Genomic DNA, 17,474 nt, shown 5'->3' with positions numbered 1-17,474 from the left:
TTTAAATGAAACAAATCCATTACACTCATTGGAAAAAAATAAACTTTCCACTAATAGTGATGGAAGAAGTTGGCTGACTGGATGTGTTTAATTAAATCAAAGCAGATCTGAGCAGGGCTGATTGAATTACAAATCAAAATGTCCAATGAGTCAGTCATTAAAAAAGTTCCATTTGGCACAACAGCTTGAAGCGCATGAGCCAAGACTTACGGTGAGCTTGAGTTATGTTGGATAAATAAACTATGACTTCAAGTTTGTGAAGCATATACAGTATATGGCAATTTAAACAAACATCTTTTCTTCTTTCTCAGTATTCTCCTGAAGAGACTTTCTGATGTTAAAAACGTTTCACTGAAAACGCTTTTCATGCCTACAGAAGAGGATCATGGCTACTGCACGAAATTTTGGGGGGTCCGACTTTTTTTTCCACAATTGTGACGGTAATCTAAGAATTTTGACTTTAAATTCAGAATTCTGAAAAAAAAGTGGAAACTAACTTTTTTACAGTGGCCCAAATCCTCTTCCGTATATGAGTTTTTGTTGTTATACAGAATAAAAAGAATTGCTGACTCTTTTTTTCACAATTCTGACTGTAATCTAAGAATTCTGAGTTTAAACTCAGAACATTTACTTTAAATTCAGTATTTAAATTCCAAATTCTGAGAATTAATATTGGGAAAAAAAAGCCATAATTGTGAAAAAAAAGTATTTCTTTTTACAGCGGCCCTAATCCTCTTCCATACATGCCTTTTTGCCACTGTCAAAAAGAGATTCACCTTTCCCAACAGCATGTCTCGATATAGATGCAACACTTCCAATTACAGTAAGAAAATACAGATACAGTTAAACACCCTCCACCCACCCACCACCGCCATCCCTAAAAGGCTGTGATGGATCGCTTCGTTTACCAGCGGATGGCTTTTATAGTCGCAGACGGGAACACACGCACCCGGTCCTCCCTCCTGTCCTCCGCCCTCTTCCCTTCCCTCTTTCTCTCTATTCTCAACATTGGCAGCAAAGATAAAGGCCCCCAAGCCCCATTTGTTCCATGAACACAAGTGTGAGTGTGTGTCTGTGTGTATGGGCGTGAGAGAAAAGAGTACATGCGTATGTGTGTGTGTGTGTGTGTGTGTGTGTGTGTGTGTGTCTGCAAATATGCAGCCTGTGGATCAGCCAAAAGCAGCAGCAAGGTAAATGGGGTGTGAAAGTCTCAGGATTATTAAGAATTAACAGGAGCAGCTTAATAAATCACCCTGCAGCAGTGTGTGTGTGTGTGTGTGTGTGTGTGTGTGTGTGTGTGTGTGTGTGTGTGTGTGCATGTGTGTGTGTAGGTGTGTCTGAGAGCATATCAAATGGACCTCCTAAAACTATGCCCTGCCCTCATGTTGCTGCAGCTCACGCACATGTGTTCACGTATCCCACCAAAACTAATGTAGACACACACACACACACACACGCACACATACACACACACAAAATTGAGTAACCCCTATTAGTCTAAAAGCAGCAAATGAAACCACAGTCTTGTGTTATTAAAGCATTTCTCACCGGCTTGACACTAATAGGAAGAGTGGTATAAGATGTTTTAGACAAACATTCTCAATAATGAAGGATCAAACTCATAAAAACTCTTTTATTTTTAGAATGTGCTGAGTTTAAGGCTGGAAATCTATTCCAAATTTTCGCCAAGTTCAGTTCCCACGATTGTATTCGATTCCAAGAATAAGGAGCCACAAAAAAAAGTATAAGGTAACTTGAAAAAATCCAGATCATGTACTTTTTCCCCCGAAATATCCCACACCGCAAAGTTTGATATTTGTTCCGAGGAGAAATTACAAATTTGCAGGTTTATTCCTGTCAGCGGTGACTCAAACGATGACACGTGCGTTTCTCTGAAATATAAATTTATAGTTGCTAACCCAGCATGGATTATTTAAAGCACTGACGTGTCTGCAAAAACGCCAACTGCCGACAGAAAAACCAGAAAAACAGAACAAGAAGGGCCGTTAACTAATCAACACAATATGGTTTCAATGTTTTGTCTGTAAGTAACAGTTTGATTCCTTTTTTGGCTGAACTGATTTCGATTAGAGGAAGTCAGGCTATCAAGTGACTGAATTTAAATGAGTGAAATTTAAGAGGCATGAAACAATTAAGACTTTGGAATCCATGGAAAAATGGAGATGGAGAAAAGACGAACAAATGAGACGAAGTAAGTGGAACCAAAAATTGAGGACAATAAAGTGAAGGAAGTTCTCCATGTATTTTATTCTATTCTTTAGAATAACCACACTGGCAGAACTACTTAACAACCCTGGTGCCGCAGGGAGAGATAGAGGCCAGGCCCGCTTCTCAGCGACAAAGTTCAGACTCATTATTTCCCTTTTTCTGCAGTCATTCCTTTTTAAAGAGGCCTTCTGTGTGCTAATGATAGTCTTATAAAGAGGCCCAGAGGGGAGCGAGTCAGAGATATGGATTTATGGATTTATGCCCGCTTTGGACACAGGCTTTGATCAGAGCACATTGATCTGCAGAGATTTACACCGCGGCAACTCAATAAAACTCCTGCGTTCTTTCACAGAAGTGTCGGCCACTTTAGAGCCATTTGTCAAAGACAATTGCAAATCCGGAATCGGTAAAAAGTCTCTCTGGTGAGGCCGGTTCTGTGGTGGAATGTGAATGCAAATCATATCTCTGGTCCCTCTTACTTCATCCTATTCTATTTTATTCTATTGCACTCTTCTCTTCTTGTGCTTAAACTGTAATTGATTAGCATTACTGCCAGTTTCCTCAGTTAATATTTTATTTTTAACAGAAAAAGACTTAAATATGAAATGATTTAAAAACTGCATCACTAAATAATCTGAATTGCACAGCAGAGAGTGAGTTTCAGATTCAGTATTTATGTTATGAGCCATGGATGTACTTACTGCGTGTGACCACGCCCTCCAGCCTGATGATGTTGGGGTGGTCGAACTGCCCCATGATTGACGCCTCAGCTAGGAAGTCCCGCCTCTGTTTGTCAGTGTAACCTCCTTTCAGGGTCTTGATGGCCACACAGATCTCCTTCTTGCTGGGCAGCTTCAGGCGACCACTGCACACCTCACCAAACTCACCTAAAGATAAAACCATGAAAGAAATTAAGATATATGTACAAGCCAGGATTCTGGGTGTATTGTCCTATCCTGAATAATACTTTTATACAGTACATCAGTCTATCCTGTTGCTCGACCAAAATCATCATGCTGGTAAATAAGACCTGGATCCAAGGTTATTATGTGATATTTTTCATAGTCATAACTATTCAATGTGCTTTTATGATGTATGCTATGTGTGTAGATTTAAAGGAATTTCAGTGTAACCTGACAATAAAGTTGTATCGTATCGTATCGCATTGTATTGTACCGTATCGCATAGCATCGCATCGTATTGTATTGTATTGTAAATTTAGATATAGATATACTTTGTATGACAATACATCTTTAAGAAAAGGTCAAAATGTTTGTCCACTTAGAAATCCAGGAGAAATATGTTTGCATTTTCTTAACTGTTAGCTGTCGTCTGAAGCTAAGATATGAAGATTTATGTTTTAACTCCCAATTAATGTCCATCTTCAACTATCTTTTTATGGCTTTTATGGAACTGACATGATGTGTAGAATGGCAATTGCATTAAAAAGTTTTTCAATTCAGATCTTATTCTCATCGGCTGATTGTGTCTATTCAAGCTACGGGTCATGCTAACTTTGAACTCCCGTTTAGATAAAGGGAAACAAATAGGACCAAACATACACGTGTATCAGGTAAAGCAGTGCAAGCCTCCTACAACTTTCAAAAAACATAAATTATTTGAAACACTTTGAGTCCAACCAAAATTAACAAACAAAAATGAGCCCCCCCTGGATTAGCTAGTGTAGCTAACTGTGCAGGGATCTAACTTTCTAGGTAACAAAACTAGCTGTCTTGTTCGGAAACCTAATTTTTCTGTACTTTCATACAGAGCCAACTTACGACAGACAAAGAGAGAAGCTGTGAACTACTTTTTAGAGGATGTTTGATGTCACTTAGCCCATGGATGGCTAGGTCAGTGTCACCATTGGAAGTACTGCAAGCAGGCCTAGCATGAGGTAGAACTGTATGTTCAGTTCCTGTGTACTGAATCAGAATACTGGTTCAACTGTTATTTGCAGCACATCCTCATACTCAAAACGACTGGATAGGTTGATTGCCAGCATCTCCCAATAACAACATATATCACTGTTCCCAATAAAAAAACCTGAGAATATTTGAGGCGTCACACCATATAATTTGAACAGATGCACTGACCACTTAGTGCCAAACACGAAGCTGCAGATCAAAGAGGAAGTTGATGAATACTCTGTCATTACTTAACTCCCATTAATCAGACGATGTATTTATTGATTTTGGAGACAAATCACTGCATAATTATGTGTCAAGACCACTAACTAATAACACCATGTGCGATGATTATACATTGAAATTGATCCGCCCGAATGCGTTTTCCAGATAACACACGACTCCACGCTGAACAGACAGCAAAGTGACCTTTCAACTTTCAATGTCGTATTAAAACTCGCCGTGATTCAACATCCACTCTGGGAGAGATCAATTAGCATTCCTCGCTGGTGAGGGGATGTGTGTGTTTATCTCAGCCTGTGTGTGTGTGTGTGTGTGTATGAATGTGTGTTTCACTGCAAGCTCTGTAGGCAGGCTTACTCCATAATGCATATCCATAGTGAGTGTGCTCATGTGAGGTGATGTCAGGGCTTAGACGTGCAACTCTCCCTCAGTCCAGTACAGTCATTCCCCCACAGCAGCTCTGGATTCAGAGAGCATGGGTCAAACGCTGGACCTGAAGCAACGTGGGTCTGGAAAAACTTAAACCAGAATAATTACAACCTGTCTAAATACCAAACGCATGCCTGTTCTTCTGGCCCTCAGCAGTGGACACACGAGCCAGGACGAGGCACCTTTTCATGTGGTCACTGTGAAGGAGAAGATCTCAGTCTAATAAGGCTTGATTAGGGACGCTCACTCCTTTCCTGCTCAAGGTATCCCACTTTGATGTCGAAGCCTGACCCATGTAAGCAAGGTGGAGCCTGCGTTCTGTCTTTTAACACAATCACCGATTGGCAAGAAGCTCAAAGTCTTGTTAAGATGTTGTAATGAAGACAGATGGGGATTGAGGCAGGGATGGAGAAAGACGAGGTATGTTGTGTATTGTTCAGAGTGCTTATATGGTTTCATTAAAAATCACACAGATGGGTGGTATGTTGTATTAAAGTTGACGGACAGAAATGTTTACCTTGTGGCTTAAAGGATAAGTACCGTTTTTTACAACCTGGACCTTATTTCTGGCAAAAGATATGATCATTTACTCACCCAGATAACTTTGGTGTCATTCGGCGTCGTTCGGACGAAATTAGATCCAGTGTAGCGGCGATATATCCATATAATGGGAGAGACGGGGCATCGACACACAGCCTCTATATAACACATTATCTGCCACGAAACTAGTTAATTTCATCAATATTTTGTTACGATATGCTAGCGCTATTAGCCTCTGAGTCCGGGCTCGTCCGTTATCAACATCCGGGGTCAAACTAGCAGCAGCAGCTACAGGTAAACAAGGCGCGCTGTCGCGGGTGCGCGCGCAGCTCAGAGACGACATCTTCCAGGTCAGAGGTAGTAGATCAGCCTACAGACCCCGGATGTTGACAATAGACGAGCCCGGACTCAGAGGCTAATAGCGCTAGCATTTCATAACAAAATATTGATGAAATGAACTAGTTTCGTGGCAGATAATGTGTTATATAGAGGCTGTGTGTCGATGCCCCGTTACTCCCATTATATGGATATATCGCCGCTACACTGGATCTAATTTCGTCCGAACGACGCCGAATGACACCAAAGTTATCTGGGTGAGTAAATGACCATATCTTTTGCCAGAAATAAGGTCCAGGTTGTAAAAAACGGTACTTATCCTTTAAGCTTTACTGTTCACCTCCGGTGTTCACTTCACATTTACTTGTTTTACAAAAGATTTAGAGGAGGGAGGTGTTTTCGAGCTAACCTCTGTTCTACTAGCATCTACAGTAGGATGGATATCCTTGCATTTTCCAAAATAATCTAAATGTTTCATATGGTAAGATTAGTTGCTTTATTATACTCTACTGGTGACTAAAAGTTGATCATCTTGGTATTTTAAACATGGTTAAAAAGTGTTCTCTTTTCCTGGTGTTAAAGGCAGCATTACAATAAAGTTATGACTTGTTTTCATCCGTATGGTATTTATCCATTTAGTCCTTAAGTCCACATAAATAAACATCATGCTGTCTTGAAGAAGACTTGAAACTAGCCTTTGAGACCATAAACCCATTAGGAAACTGTTTAATGAGGTAATAAATCAAGTAAGAAGTAGGGTAATTTTCTCATAAGCTTATATACAATCAAACTTCTTTTTGAAACCAGTGGAATCAGCCCCTCCCTTCTTAGAATGAATGCAGGATTTCTGCATGGGATTCAGGCCAAGAAGCTCTGTTCATATTTTATGATCAGCACTGAACACAGTATTTCCCAAAAGTCTTAGCAATTAGCGTCAAAGCCTCAAAGGAGCTGTAGTTGCTGATGCTAACAAAATAATTACCATTTTGTCTTTGTTGGAATGAAACAGGTATAAGCGATGCATTGCACTATCCAAACAGAGTTTATCCCAAGTGGCTCCAATCATCTCACATCTAAAGTTTGTTGTTGTAGTGTGAAACCAAAGGTGATAATTTATTACAGTAAGATATAATGTTTAGCCTCCAACATGATTTTCACAGAAGCATTCCAGCATAGATAAAAATAGACTTATTACACAATGTGATGTTGGACTTCATGCAAGCACGGAGACACACTAAAATAAATATACTTTGTCTCAGCTGTGCACCGTGCACATTAAAAATGTATAGTAGACTGTAGTGTGGGCTTCATCAGTGTAAACACAACTGTGTGTGAGGGTACTGGGGTTCAACTGATATTGGTTTTGGAAGGATGATACACACAGCAGTATTACTTAAATATATATACAATATTTATCTTCATATTTTCCAACCACTGTTATTTTATTCTTTTTCATATGCCTGCAAAATCGCAGTAAATGTAAATTTAATAAAACAGGAATTCATTTTTGCACATTTCCTGGCAAGATCTGAAGAGGACGATGCTTAATTGAGTCACTATAGAGGCAAATCATGACAAGGGATTCCCACAGAGAACCATTGTAGCAATGATAGATTCAACAATGAGTAAAAACTGAACACAAATACTTTATAATAGAATTGGACAACACTGGCTTGCCCGTATCTGATTTCTAATAAAATATAGCCACTATCTACCCATGTATCATTGGAGGCCTATATAGATTAATATGCCTTGTCTCTACTATGTACTATGAAAAATGCATTGTGGAGTGTAGCGCAGTCCAGTGGAGTCGGGTATTAAGACTCTCAGGCCGTCCTGACAGCTTTACAGTGTGGAGGGCTGGAGGGACTCTGGAGACCGGCCTGCCGTTATGTGCTGTGTGCTCCAGTCTCCATCTATTCTGCCTGCACTCGACATGAATCACAATGCATTACCCTCCAGTCTGCACTCCTGCTCAAGTTATCAGGGAGTGCATGAGCAGAGAGGAAGAGCGGTGACGAGAGGAGAGAAAACTTGTTTTACTTTGGCGATCATTAGACTTAATGGGACATTAGACAGAATTAGAGCAACAGGCAAATGCCTATGGGAGATGTAAAGAAAGAAGGGAATGAAGTGAAAGAGGGAGGGTAGAGATGAACGAACTGAAGGCAAAAAGGACAACTCCTGATTTCTCTCCCCCAATCATCGAGGAGGGCTGGAAAGAAAGGACCCTAAGCTGGGGCATTAAATGCTTCTCATTCCCAGCTGTGCACTATAGGAGCTCCACATGCACTTCATTTTTTCTATATGTGGTGTGCACTTGGTGTGTCTTTGTCATTTGACTAGAGCGTTAAAGAGTAAAAAAGTAAGGTAGTGTGAGGTGAGAGGAGGAAAGAAGAGGTCCGAGAGATTTCCATTTAAAAAAAAAAATAAAAAAATGGAATAACTCTGCAGTGAATGTTTTCTGCACTGATAAACTTTTCCTTTGACTACCCAAGCAAAATGGTAATCTGATTTGAGCTCGATTCTTATAATACATGCACCTTAGACAATTAAGTTCACGACCAGCGAAGCTATCTACCGTAGTTTCATTTTGCTTGTGGTGTCTCTGTCTGCACAGAATGTTTTCCCTTTGTCCGTTCTCACCTGCTCCCACCACTTTATCGATGGCGATGCAGGAGGCGTCCAGCTCCTTGGCAAACTCGTGCACAGCCTGGCTCGGGTCCTCGTACGTGTGGGGGTCTACGTAGGTCCTGATACCCGGAAGACGCACTGCGGCAACAAAAGAACAGGTTGCATCAGTTTATGACCATTTAAAAGCTGTGTGTCCCCCCCGACACCCACACGTCCTCTGAGCATTGTAATGACTTTAAACTTTTTAAGGACATAGCACCTTGCTGGTGCTCAGTTCCTACTGTAAAAAAACAGGACTCAAAATATATCGATGATAAGTGGTGAGAACAAAAACAACTTGTAGATGATATAGTCTTCAGTGTCTCAATAATTTAGTGTTGGTGAAGAATTTCCTTCGGGTCAGGAGAAGCTTTTAACAGGAGCGAGTAGATACACTAAATCATGTGTTAGAATAACAGCGCCTCACAGATGCTGCTAGGTTGAACAATATGGCTCCAAGTAAAACAGTTTTTATGTGTTTGAGTAAATCTCAATCAGGAAATTCATCAGCAGATGCACACACCGTCTGAAGACTGTGTAGCTGACAAATACACAAATTAACTAATGAAGGAAGACTGAACATACTTGCGATTTACTCTAAATTGATAAACTGAATCCCAGCAAACAAACAGGCATAAAGACCCACTGAAGAAGGCTGTTTGTGGCGCTACACGTGGATTGATACTCTGCTGCGAGCATGGATTGTCTATGTTTTTAAGAAGAATATGTAAGAATTGGTCCCCATCTCAAGTGTCCTTGGAGCCGTATTATAAAACAGGACGGGCCAGGGCTAGCTGGTTAGCATGCTAACCAGCAGAAATCTCTGCAACACAATACATAGATGTCTTTGACATAACTTCAAAACAGTTTTTTCTTCACTTTCTCTTAAAATTGTAGTAGTCTTTTAAAATGTTTTAAACACAAATTCTTACACTTGCACCTTTAAATAGCCTTCTGAATAAAGGCCGAAAAACTGCCTTGGATCTTTCCTCCTTGACCTTTCGTGTTTCCTACCAAAGAGCACCTTTGTCACATCATGTTTGAATTTCCGAGCACTCTGGACATTTCCCTTCCTCTAGGCGTAAGGATAGTTGAATTTAAGGGTTGAATTTAACTTTGGATTTTGTCCCTTCAACGCCAGTACGAGCAACCACAAACTGTTTCAATTCACATATGGGCATGTGAGTATTGTTTTAAGAAAGTCAACCTATCCTCTAAGTCATAAAGTTGTACTTTATGAGTCCCTGTGGAGGAGTTAATGCTCTGCATCTGACCCATCCTAGCAATTCACGAAGCAGTGGACAGCCGCTGCTCAGTGCCTGGGGAGTTTGGGGGCCGACACCTGGGTCAAGGTTAAAGGTAGGAAGGAAGGAGTATGCCTAATAAATAACACATCGTATATGAATAAAGGAGAACAAAGCAACGCAGAAGAAGCGAGGGGGATATAAAGAAGATGGGAGTTAATTTTACACTCCTTTGTCCCTTTGTGTTGGCCCGACTCAGGGGACGAGTTATACTATTTTACACACTGGTCCAATTTCAAACAAAAAAAAGTTTACCTAAAGCCACATGACTGAGACTGATTCTGGAGTAAACCCTACAATTAGAGATTGTTTTAACCCTAATGCTCAGTGCTTGCAGCAGCTGGCAGGGACAGCCGTCTGATCTTGTCCCCTTTCCATACCAAGCCTCCAGGATTGGTTGCAAATGGACCGAGAAACCTCCTTCTCAACATGGTCTTGGTCCGATTACTGTCTTCTCATGTGACCAAATGAACCAGACTAAAGAGGAAACCACTTCAAGCTTGGCAATAGCTGCTCCAAAACAACCACTGTTGCTAAAGACGCGTGAAAATGCCCTGACATAAACATCATCCCGATTGTAAGTATCAGGCTACCTTTAACGTAATTGCCTAGTTGTATTTCTATCAGTAAAATGCAGTGAGGACAGATCGAAGCAGGCCTTAGGAAAATAGAGTCCGATACTTACAGTGGCCGTTGCCAAAGTGCAGTCTTTTCTCATCAGGATGTTTGGATTTGCTGTGGCAACAAAACCTGCCAATCCAAACAGAGCAAGGTCAGAAGTAGTGCCACATCTCCCAATAAGACTTCACCCATTGGCCCAGCCTGGAGGCTAGAGACAGCGCTCTGTATGTGTGCGCGGGTGTATGTGTATGTGTGTGTGTGTGTGTGTGTGTGTAATCCCAGCTCTTATAAGCCAAGAGAGGATCAGTAAGTCTTATAATGAGCCATGGATTTATACTCTCTCTGAACAGTACTGACTGCCAACTTTCAACACACATACACTCACAGAGAGAGACAGCCACACAAACCCACACAGAATTCTTAGCTTCTCCTATACACACATGCACACCTACATACAGCTGTCACAGCATCATTTAAAGGACGTGCAGGAAGAAATAGTGGGAAAAAAACAATCATAGTGTATGTAGTATGGTCAGCTGGTCAACTTTCAGGTGAAGGAAGAGAGAAAATGGTCAGATGGCTGGTGGACAGACCTGCCAATCAGGACGTAGAGCAGCACTGTGAGCAGGATGATGGCCACGGCGGAGGAAATGGCGATCAGAACAACCTGGCTGCTCTCACTGGAGATGGAGAAGGCCGCTGAAAGACGAGTAATGAGCGGCGTTAGTTTTTTTCGTTTGATAACTAATACACACAGTATATTATTAATATCAAATAAACATTTGAAGTATTGGAATTAATTCAGTTACCATAAGGGGATATGAATGTTGTGTCTCTGAGGACACTTAAGACAATAAAAGAGATTTGAAAATAATGTGCTTCCACAGTCCTTATCTGCCACTGCAATAATGACTACACAAAACTAGACACAACTGAACATTATTAACCAATAAGTAATTTGAAGATGTCCTTCAAGGCACTTTAGGTTCACTTTGCAAGAAACTTGGTTTTTGAGTCTCACTTCCAATTCGTCAAATATCGATGCGCTGCAACTCCAAAGCAGCAGTATTTACGAAATTAAAGTAAAGGTATTGTTTCAAAGTATTACTTTTGTGAAGTCAAAGTCACCCATATGAATAGTACTTGAGTAAAAGTATCTGATAATAAATGTACTATAATATTAAAAGTCATTTTCTGGCAATGCATGTATTTCAGGATCATAAGCACAAGGTAAAGTAATTTATAAAGATACATACATGTACGGTATGTATATACTAAAGTTATTAAATAAATGTAGTGGAGTGAAAGTTTAAGGAAATATTCAAGTAAAGTACAAGTACCACGAAGTTATTACAATAATTGAGTAAATATACTTTGTTACATCCCGTCGCTGTTTAACTAAAACACGATCATCAACAGCCTTTTCATTTCTTTCCCTGTCCTTTGTAACACAATTCACATGGTATTGATTTTCAAGAACAATATTGTTGCTAAATTTAGATGGCTACCCTGATATTTAAATTTGGCCAGCTTCATGGAAAAATGTTCCCCCATAATGCAATAGAGAAGCCTCTGAAACAGCTGTTAGACAAAATGACTCCTCTTTGAAACCCAGGAGGAAAAATAACATGCATTCTAATGAGAATGGCTCCAGAATCTCACTCCTTCCTCTTTCATTAATGAACAGTATTTGTCCTGGGCTTCTTTTTTTTTCGCTCCTGTTCTTAAACTTACAGTCGGGACTGGTCTCAAACTGGAAACTGGGGCTGCTGGCTCCATATCCGGCAGCGGTGCGGGCTCTGATCTGCAGCAGGTAGGCTGTGTTGGGCTTCAGCCCATTCAGAGTCACGTTACAACCCCGGGCACGGAGGATGGTGTAACTGGTCTCCTGCTCCTCCTGTAAGACAACAGAAGGACAGGGAAGGAATTCATAATGAGTGATTCCATTGGCATTTTAGTTTGGGTTAAAGCTATTAATGAATACAATAAACACAAACGATATGTACAACATGGTAAGCATCGTCTGCATGTATTTTATCCCACATTTACACCCCTCAAACACAAACACTCACAAACATTCAAGACAGCTTTGCAGCTTTCTTCCCAATCCGATGAATTATGCCTTTTATATTTTATGACTTCTCTCCTACTGATCTCCACTGATAAAACACCAGGAGGATTTACACACCAAGTCTGCATTCGGCACATTGTTTCCAGATGTGGAAGGAGGAAAAACGGTGGAGAAAAGATTAGAGGGCAGGATGAAGTAGATGAGGTAGAGGAGAACATTTAGAAAGTAGACCCTTGATTTTGGCTCTGGGTAATGTTTCCACAATCAAACAGAGTTGTTGAAATGAAGCTGCAAATATTCTGTTTTTGTTAAGTTTTTGTCATGTATTTATGTTTATGTGTGCTCCACGGTTGTCGGGTGTTGGATATATGTGGATATACAGACATGGTGAAAGAGAAAACAAAGAATAAACCAAAATAAATGTGTTAAAAGAAAACCAGACAAATATATTCAGTGTGTTTGTGTAAAATACTCATACATGCAAATTGTTTCAGACACGTCCAACTTAATTACACATCACTTCCTACCAAACATTTTATAATTCATAAATAATGCATAACAAATGCATATGTAGTTCTATCTACCACTGCACTTTGTGTGTGAGATTATTAAAGGTGCACTTTGTAGTTTCGGGAAATAAATGAAAAGACTCAGAGAGATAATATTTATAATATTGATAAGGTTATAAACAAACTCAGAAATATGTATTAATTATTATTAATAATGTTATCATTCATTTTATTTCCATAACTAGAGGAAAAAAGGTCCCCAGAACACTGTTTGAAAGCGGTGGCAGGGTCCGCCAAATTTTAACAAGGTAAAACAGTAAACACAGAAATTGTGTTGTTGTATTTGTTTATTCAGTCATGAAAATTAAGGTTTTTTTTCAATTTCTTTTAACCATGAGCAATCAATGAAATATTTTGATTATTTATATTTCTTCCCAAAAATTACATAGTGCACCTTAAAGAACAATAATATTAAAGGTGCAATACGGAAGATTTGGCAACCTTGAATTCATGTTCCCAGCAAATAGGCGAGCTAAACTCTGATAACTGTATTATTTTTATACATCCATGGCTGTAGCCACTGTTAGCCTGCTAGCTCAGCTAGCCTTGAAACCAGCCGGACTACTCAGTGAGTATTGGTGTTTACACGGCTAGCACAGGAGCTTTGGACTGCTGGGAGAAAGGGTTTTCAGGCTGGTTAGCACGCTCACTTCAGTAGATATCTCTTTAACACAGTACATAGGCCTAGGTTAGTCCACGTTCTGGCACCTTTAAGAGAAGATCTATACATTACACTAAGTAGCCTGCCACTATCAGGACAGGACAGAAGGCACAGCTCAGCATAACATCAGCACCAGTAATAAAAAAAACACTTCACTTAGGCTGAATTAATGAAGCCCAATTACTGCCTGAACAAAATTACATTTTACACCAAATGTTGTCTTTCTGTGTCTGCGCCTCGTTTGAATTGTCCAGAGTGAAAATTGCAGAGCCGATCCCTCCGTCAGACAGGCCTGCAATCACATTGTTATTGACCCGTTTCGATGCTATGAAACAAATTGTTAAATAGGGGGAAAATAGGACAAGGCCGATCCTAAATCTTAATGACAATCTATTAGGGATGACTTCAACAATCCTGAAAATGAGCTACATGTTTTGCAATGTAGCTGAGCTCATAAAAATCATTCAAGGCTGAATCATGCTCAAATCCTCGGTTTATAGACCCAGTTATAAAGAGAAACTCATTGGTACGGGCATATACTCTCATAGACATTCGCACACATACACACGAGCAGCGTCTAAAAGAAACTTCACGCCCATTAATGGAGCGGATCAGACTTTTATGGTGCACAAAGCTTTTTAAACTGCTCTATGTGTGAGGAGGTAACTGATACAGCAGACCTGCACCGGGACAACTCTTCATCACAACTATAAATCTACTCGCAGCTTGTCACCGTTCCGCGTTCAGGACAGCATGCGATCCCCTGAAAATCACACACAGGTGTGGCACAGGCACCTTTGTGTGTGTGTATACGTGTGTGTTTGAGAGAAAGACGATGCAGACGGACACAGAAAGCATGCTGCGTGATCGCGAACCGTCCACTTGTGTGTGTCTCACCAGAACACGGCTTGAATTTAATACGGCCTCTGTGCTGCGTTCTGCTTTGACAATCTAAACAAAGCTGTGGCAAATTATAGCTTGTATAAGACACACACACACACACACAAACACACAGTTGCTAGCTCATGCAGACTGAAAAACAGGAGATGTTCAGCAGAAGTCTTGTAAATACAGTGTTTCAGTCGGCATTCCTTCCATCTAAGACTAAATAAACAGCCCAAATTAAAGTGGATCTGAAGCTCTGTCGTTGCTCTTTAGATCACTGTGATAAAACATGCAAAAATAATCAGCAAAGTTTATTCCCACAAATCCTATTTTCACAAAGTGCACTTGGAAATGCCTTATCGGCTGCAGAGTGCCCTTTAGCCGGTTTAAGCGACAGGAAGATCATGTAGTTAACCCGGGACGTCCAAAGATGAAACACCTCAGTTCGTCTGGGAAGCTTTCTGCTCGGGAATTCCCAAGTACATCACCAAACATTCCCGAAGAATTCCCATATATAGGATGCATATAGCCAGAGAGCGGCCCTCGCACCCGGGCCTCTGGTTGCACAGCCGTGTGACACGGTGGAATGTGTTGGCGGAAAGAGCGGCACAGCCAAAGACGGAGGCGAAAGACTGGCGAGGTGGGTTTAATTAGAAATGATGAGCTGTAAGGGTTCTCTCTGTACGAGCCACGTCAGCGACTTACATCCTGAACTTCTTTACAGTTTAAAGTAACATCATTTTATGTGAGAGCTGAAACCGCCAAACAAACAAATCATAAGAACTATATCTGGAATTACTGTTTCTTAAGTGGTTTATGAGCCTATATTTGTTATTTATCACTATTTGTATGTTATAAAAGCAGTAGTAATGCATCACTCAACTGGACTGCAGGAAAAATGTAGTATGTGGGAGCTAATGCTATCAAATACTTCATCATTAAAACACTTGACTAGAGATCCAGAGTACTACATTTCTGCAGACTTTGCAGTGAACTCAACATTCTTCTCATTCTTTCTCTTAAATGTCTTCAGTCACTTTAGTACTCACAATAACTCTCAGTTAATATTTTTCTGTCATCAGCACTGCGTTAATATCTTGACTTTCTCAGATTGTTAAAAGTTTAACATAGTAGTAACATATATTTAGTTTTAGCCACTCAACAGTGGGTTTATCGTATCTTTTCATTTGGTATCAGTATAATATAGCAACAGTCATGATTTTTTCCAAACCCTACCTTACCCTAACATTTATTCTGCTGATCAGGGTTGTGCAGATTGCAACCAATGAAATATCCCTCATCTCAGCACCCCACCACGGCTGCTAAAAATTGCAGTGCAGCAAACTGGACTCTGGCAGAGAACCTGCTCCTTCTGTAGATCTTAAAGGTTACGATCACTCACTGGTTCTTACACTTTCAGCTGATTGCAGACTATTGAAAACATAATTTAGAACATTTGATCCATTTCTGCCCGATAAATTCTCCTAAACTCTTCTACAACCTACACTGAACCTTTAACATAGAAATCCAGCAAGGGGACTGCGATGGTTCCAGTTGTTTCCAAAGAACTATATATTTCATGTAACTTTATTTAAAGGTCTGTAGTAAATCAACCAACTCCCTACTTCCTAAGGAAACTTTAAAAGGTTTCAAAAAGTTTAAAACTCTGCAGGTCATCAATTTACTGTCAGTTTTATGATTTTGGAAACAACAGCTGCCATACACATTGACGGTTATTTATGCCACTGACCTGCTAATGCCTCACGTAGAGTTATCACGGAGCCTCCGATGACTGGGCGTAATTTATGTGTTAGCATGCTAAAGTGAAATGATCTATTGGGTGCACATGGGGGATTCGGGAGGCCGTGTTTTCAACAGTTGGCAGGACGCGGGGCACAAAATAGTCCAATCAGCACAAAAGGAGTTACAGAGGCTAAATGACTTGTGACGATTAATGTTTGTGTTCTGCCTCGTATTATAGAGCTCACACTAGAAAAGCCCAGAGCTATACAAGTGAAATATCTCCACTTTCTAACACAAAACAGTCTTGTTTGATTGTTCAACCACAGAACAAAAACAGAGCTGTAATTGTATGAATTTCCTTGTCAGCCGTTATTGGTCCATTGAGTAATTAATCTATTCTGCAGAAATATTTGTAGTTGAGTGATGTCGTGTGGTCGTTGGCAAAATGTTCACTTTTCTACATCGGGAGATGCTTGCTGTCGCTAAATTGCGATTGAATTACACGATGTTGTACACTGTGTACTCCTGTTTTAAACTCGTGTAAATACAGACAAAACCCACAAACACATAAAAGCGGAAAAGTCTGGCCGATGCTGTGGATCTGCACATCTTCCTCCTGCTAAAAGCTTTCTTTTAATCTCTGTTTTTGTGTTCTGTTTCGCCATCCTGTTTATGAGTGTATGCAATTATGCCTGCGTGTGTATGTGTTTCTAAAAGCCTCTTTCTGTCTCATAAGTGAGTCATGGCGTGGTCTTGGTGTGGGGAATTTGTGCTCCAACCCCTTGTCCTCCTATGGCCTTGATCCTTGGCATGCTAGAGGCCCTCGGCGTCCCTCCGCCTGCCACACGGAGAGGCCTCTATCCCGCGTTGTTGTGGGGGTCTCCTACGGTTGTCCCTGTTCGCTCTTCTGCATGGAAGAGCCTTTTGTCTGGGGTTTAAAAAATCCCTGGGTACGTATGGCTGCTGTGGAGAATCCTCTGGGAACTCGGCTTGTGCGTAGGTGTGTGTTTGTGTGTCTGTCCCTGAGTGTCTCCAGTGATTCCTGAGAGACGACGTGATTAAGAGAGATCAGTGCAAAAGCTCAGATATTTTTCATTATGCAAGTCTGTCGCACACTCCTCTCCAAACTCCACCCTCTCATTCTTGTCCCTATCCCCTTTTAATGAATATGCATTCGTGATGTGTGAGCCCGCACAGAAAAGCCACAGCTGAGAATGAGACCTGCACGGAGCTCTGACTCAGTATCGGCCATTAACTTTTCCT

At 40.6% G+C, this 17,474-nt stretch overlaps 1 protein-coding gene across 2 annotated transcripts in view; it reads right to left on the bottom strand.

The window, feature by feature from the left end:
- The window catches only part of epha3 (eph receptor A3), a 114,028-nt gene that overhangs the window by 23,510 nt on the left and 73,044 nt on the right, over positions 1 to 17,474 (bottom strand). For both annotated transcript variants that reach the window (XM_084362428.1, XM_084362427.1), the window contains exons 7-11: positions 12,017 to 12,179; positions 10,876 to 10,981; positions 10,347 to 10,411; positions 8,331 to 8,456; positions 2,931 to 3,116 (exon numbers count right to left, since the gene is read on the bottom strand). In XM_084362428.1, coding sequence (XP_084218554.1) covers positions 2,931 to 3,116; positions 8,331 to 8,456; positions 10,347 to 10,411; positions 10,876 to 10,981; positions 12,017 to 12,179 — 646 coding nt within the window. The remainder of the gene's footprint in view (positions 1 to 2,930; positions 3,117 to 8,330; positions 8,457 to 10,346; positions 10,412 to 10,875; positions 10,982 to 12,016; positions 12,180 to 17,474) is intronic.

This window comes from Pagrus pagrus (assembly GCF_965226575.1).
Source record: "Pagrus pagrus genome assembly, chromosome: 9".
Lineage (NCBI taxonomy): Eukaryota > Metazoa > Chordata > Actinopteri > Spariformes > Sparidae > Pagrus > Pagrus pagrus.
The sequence above is the reverse complement of the archived record's forward strand: the minus strand, read 5'-3'. Positions and strand labels throughout refer to the sequence as shown.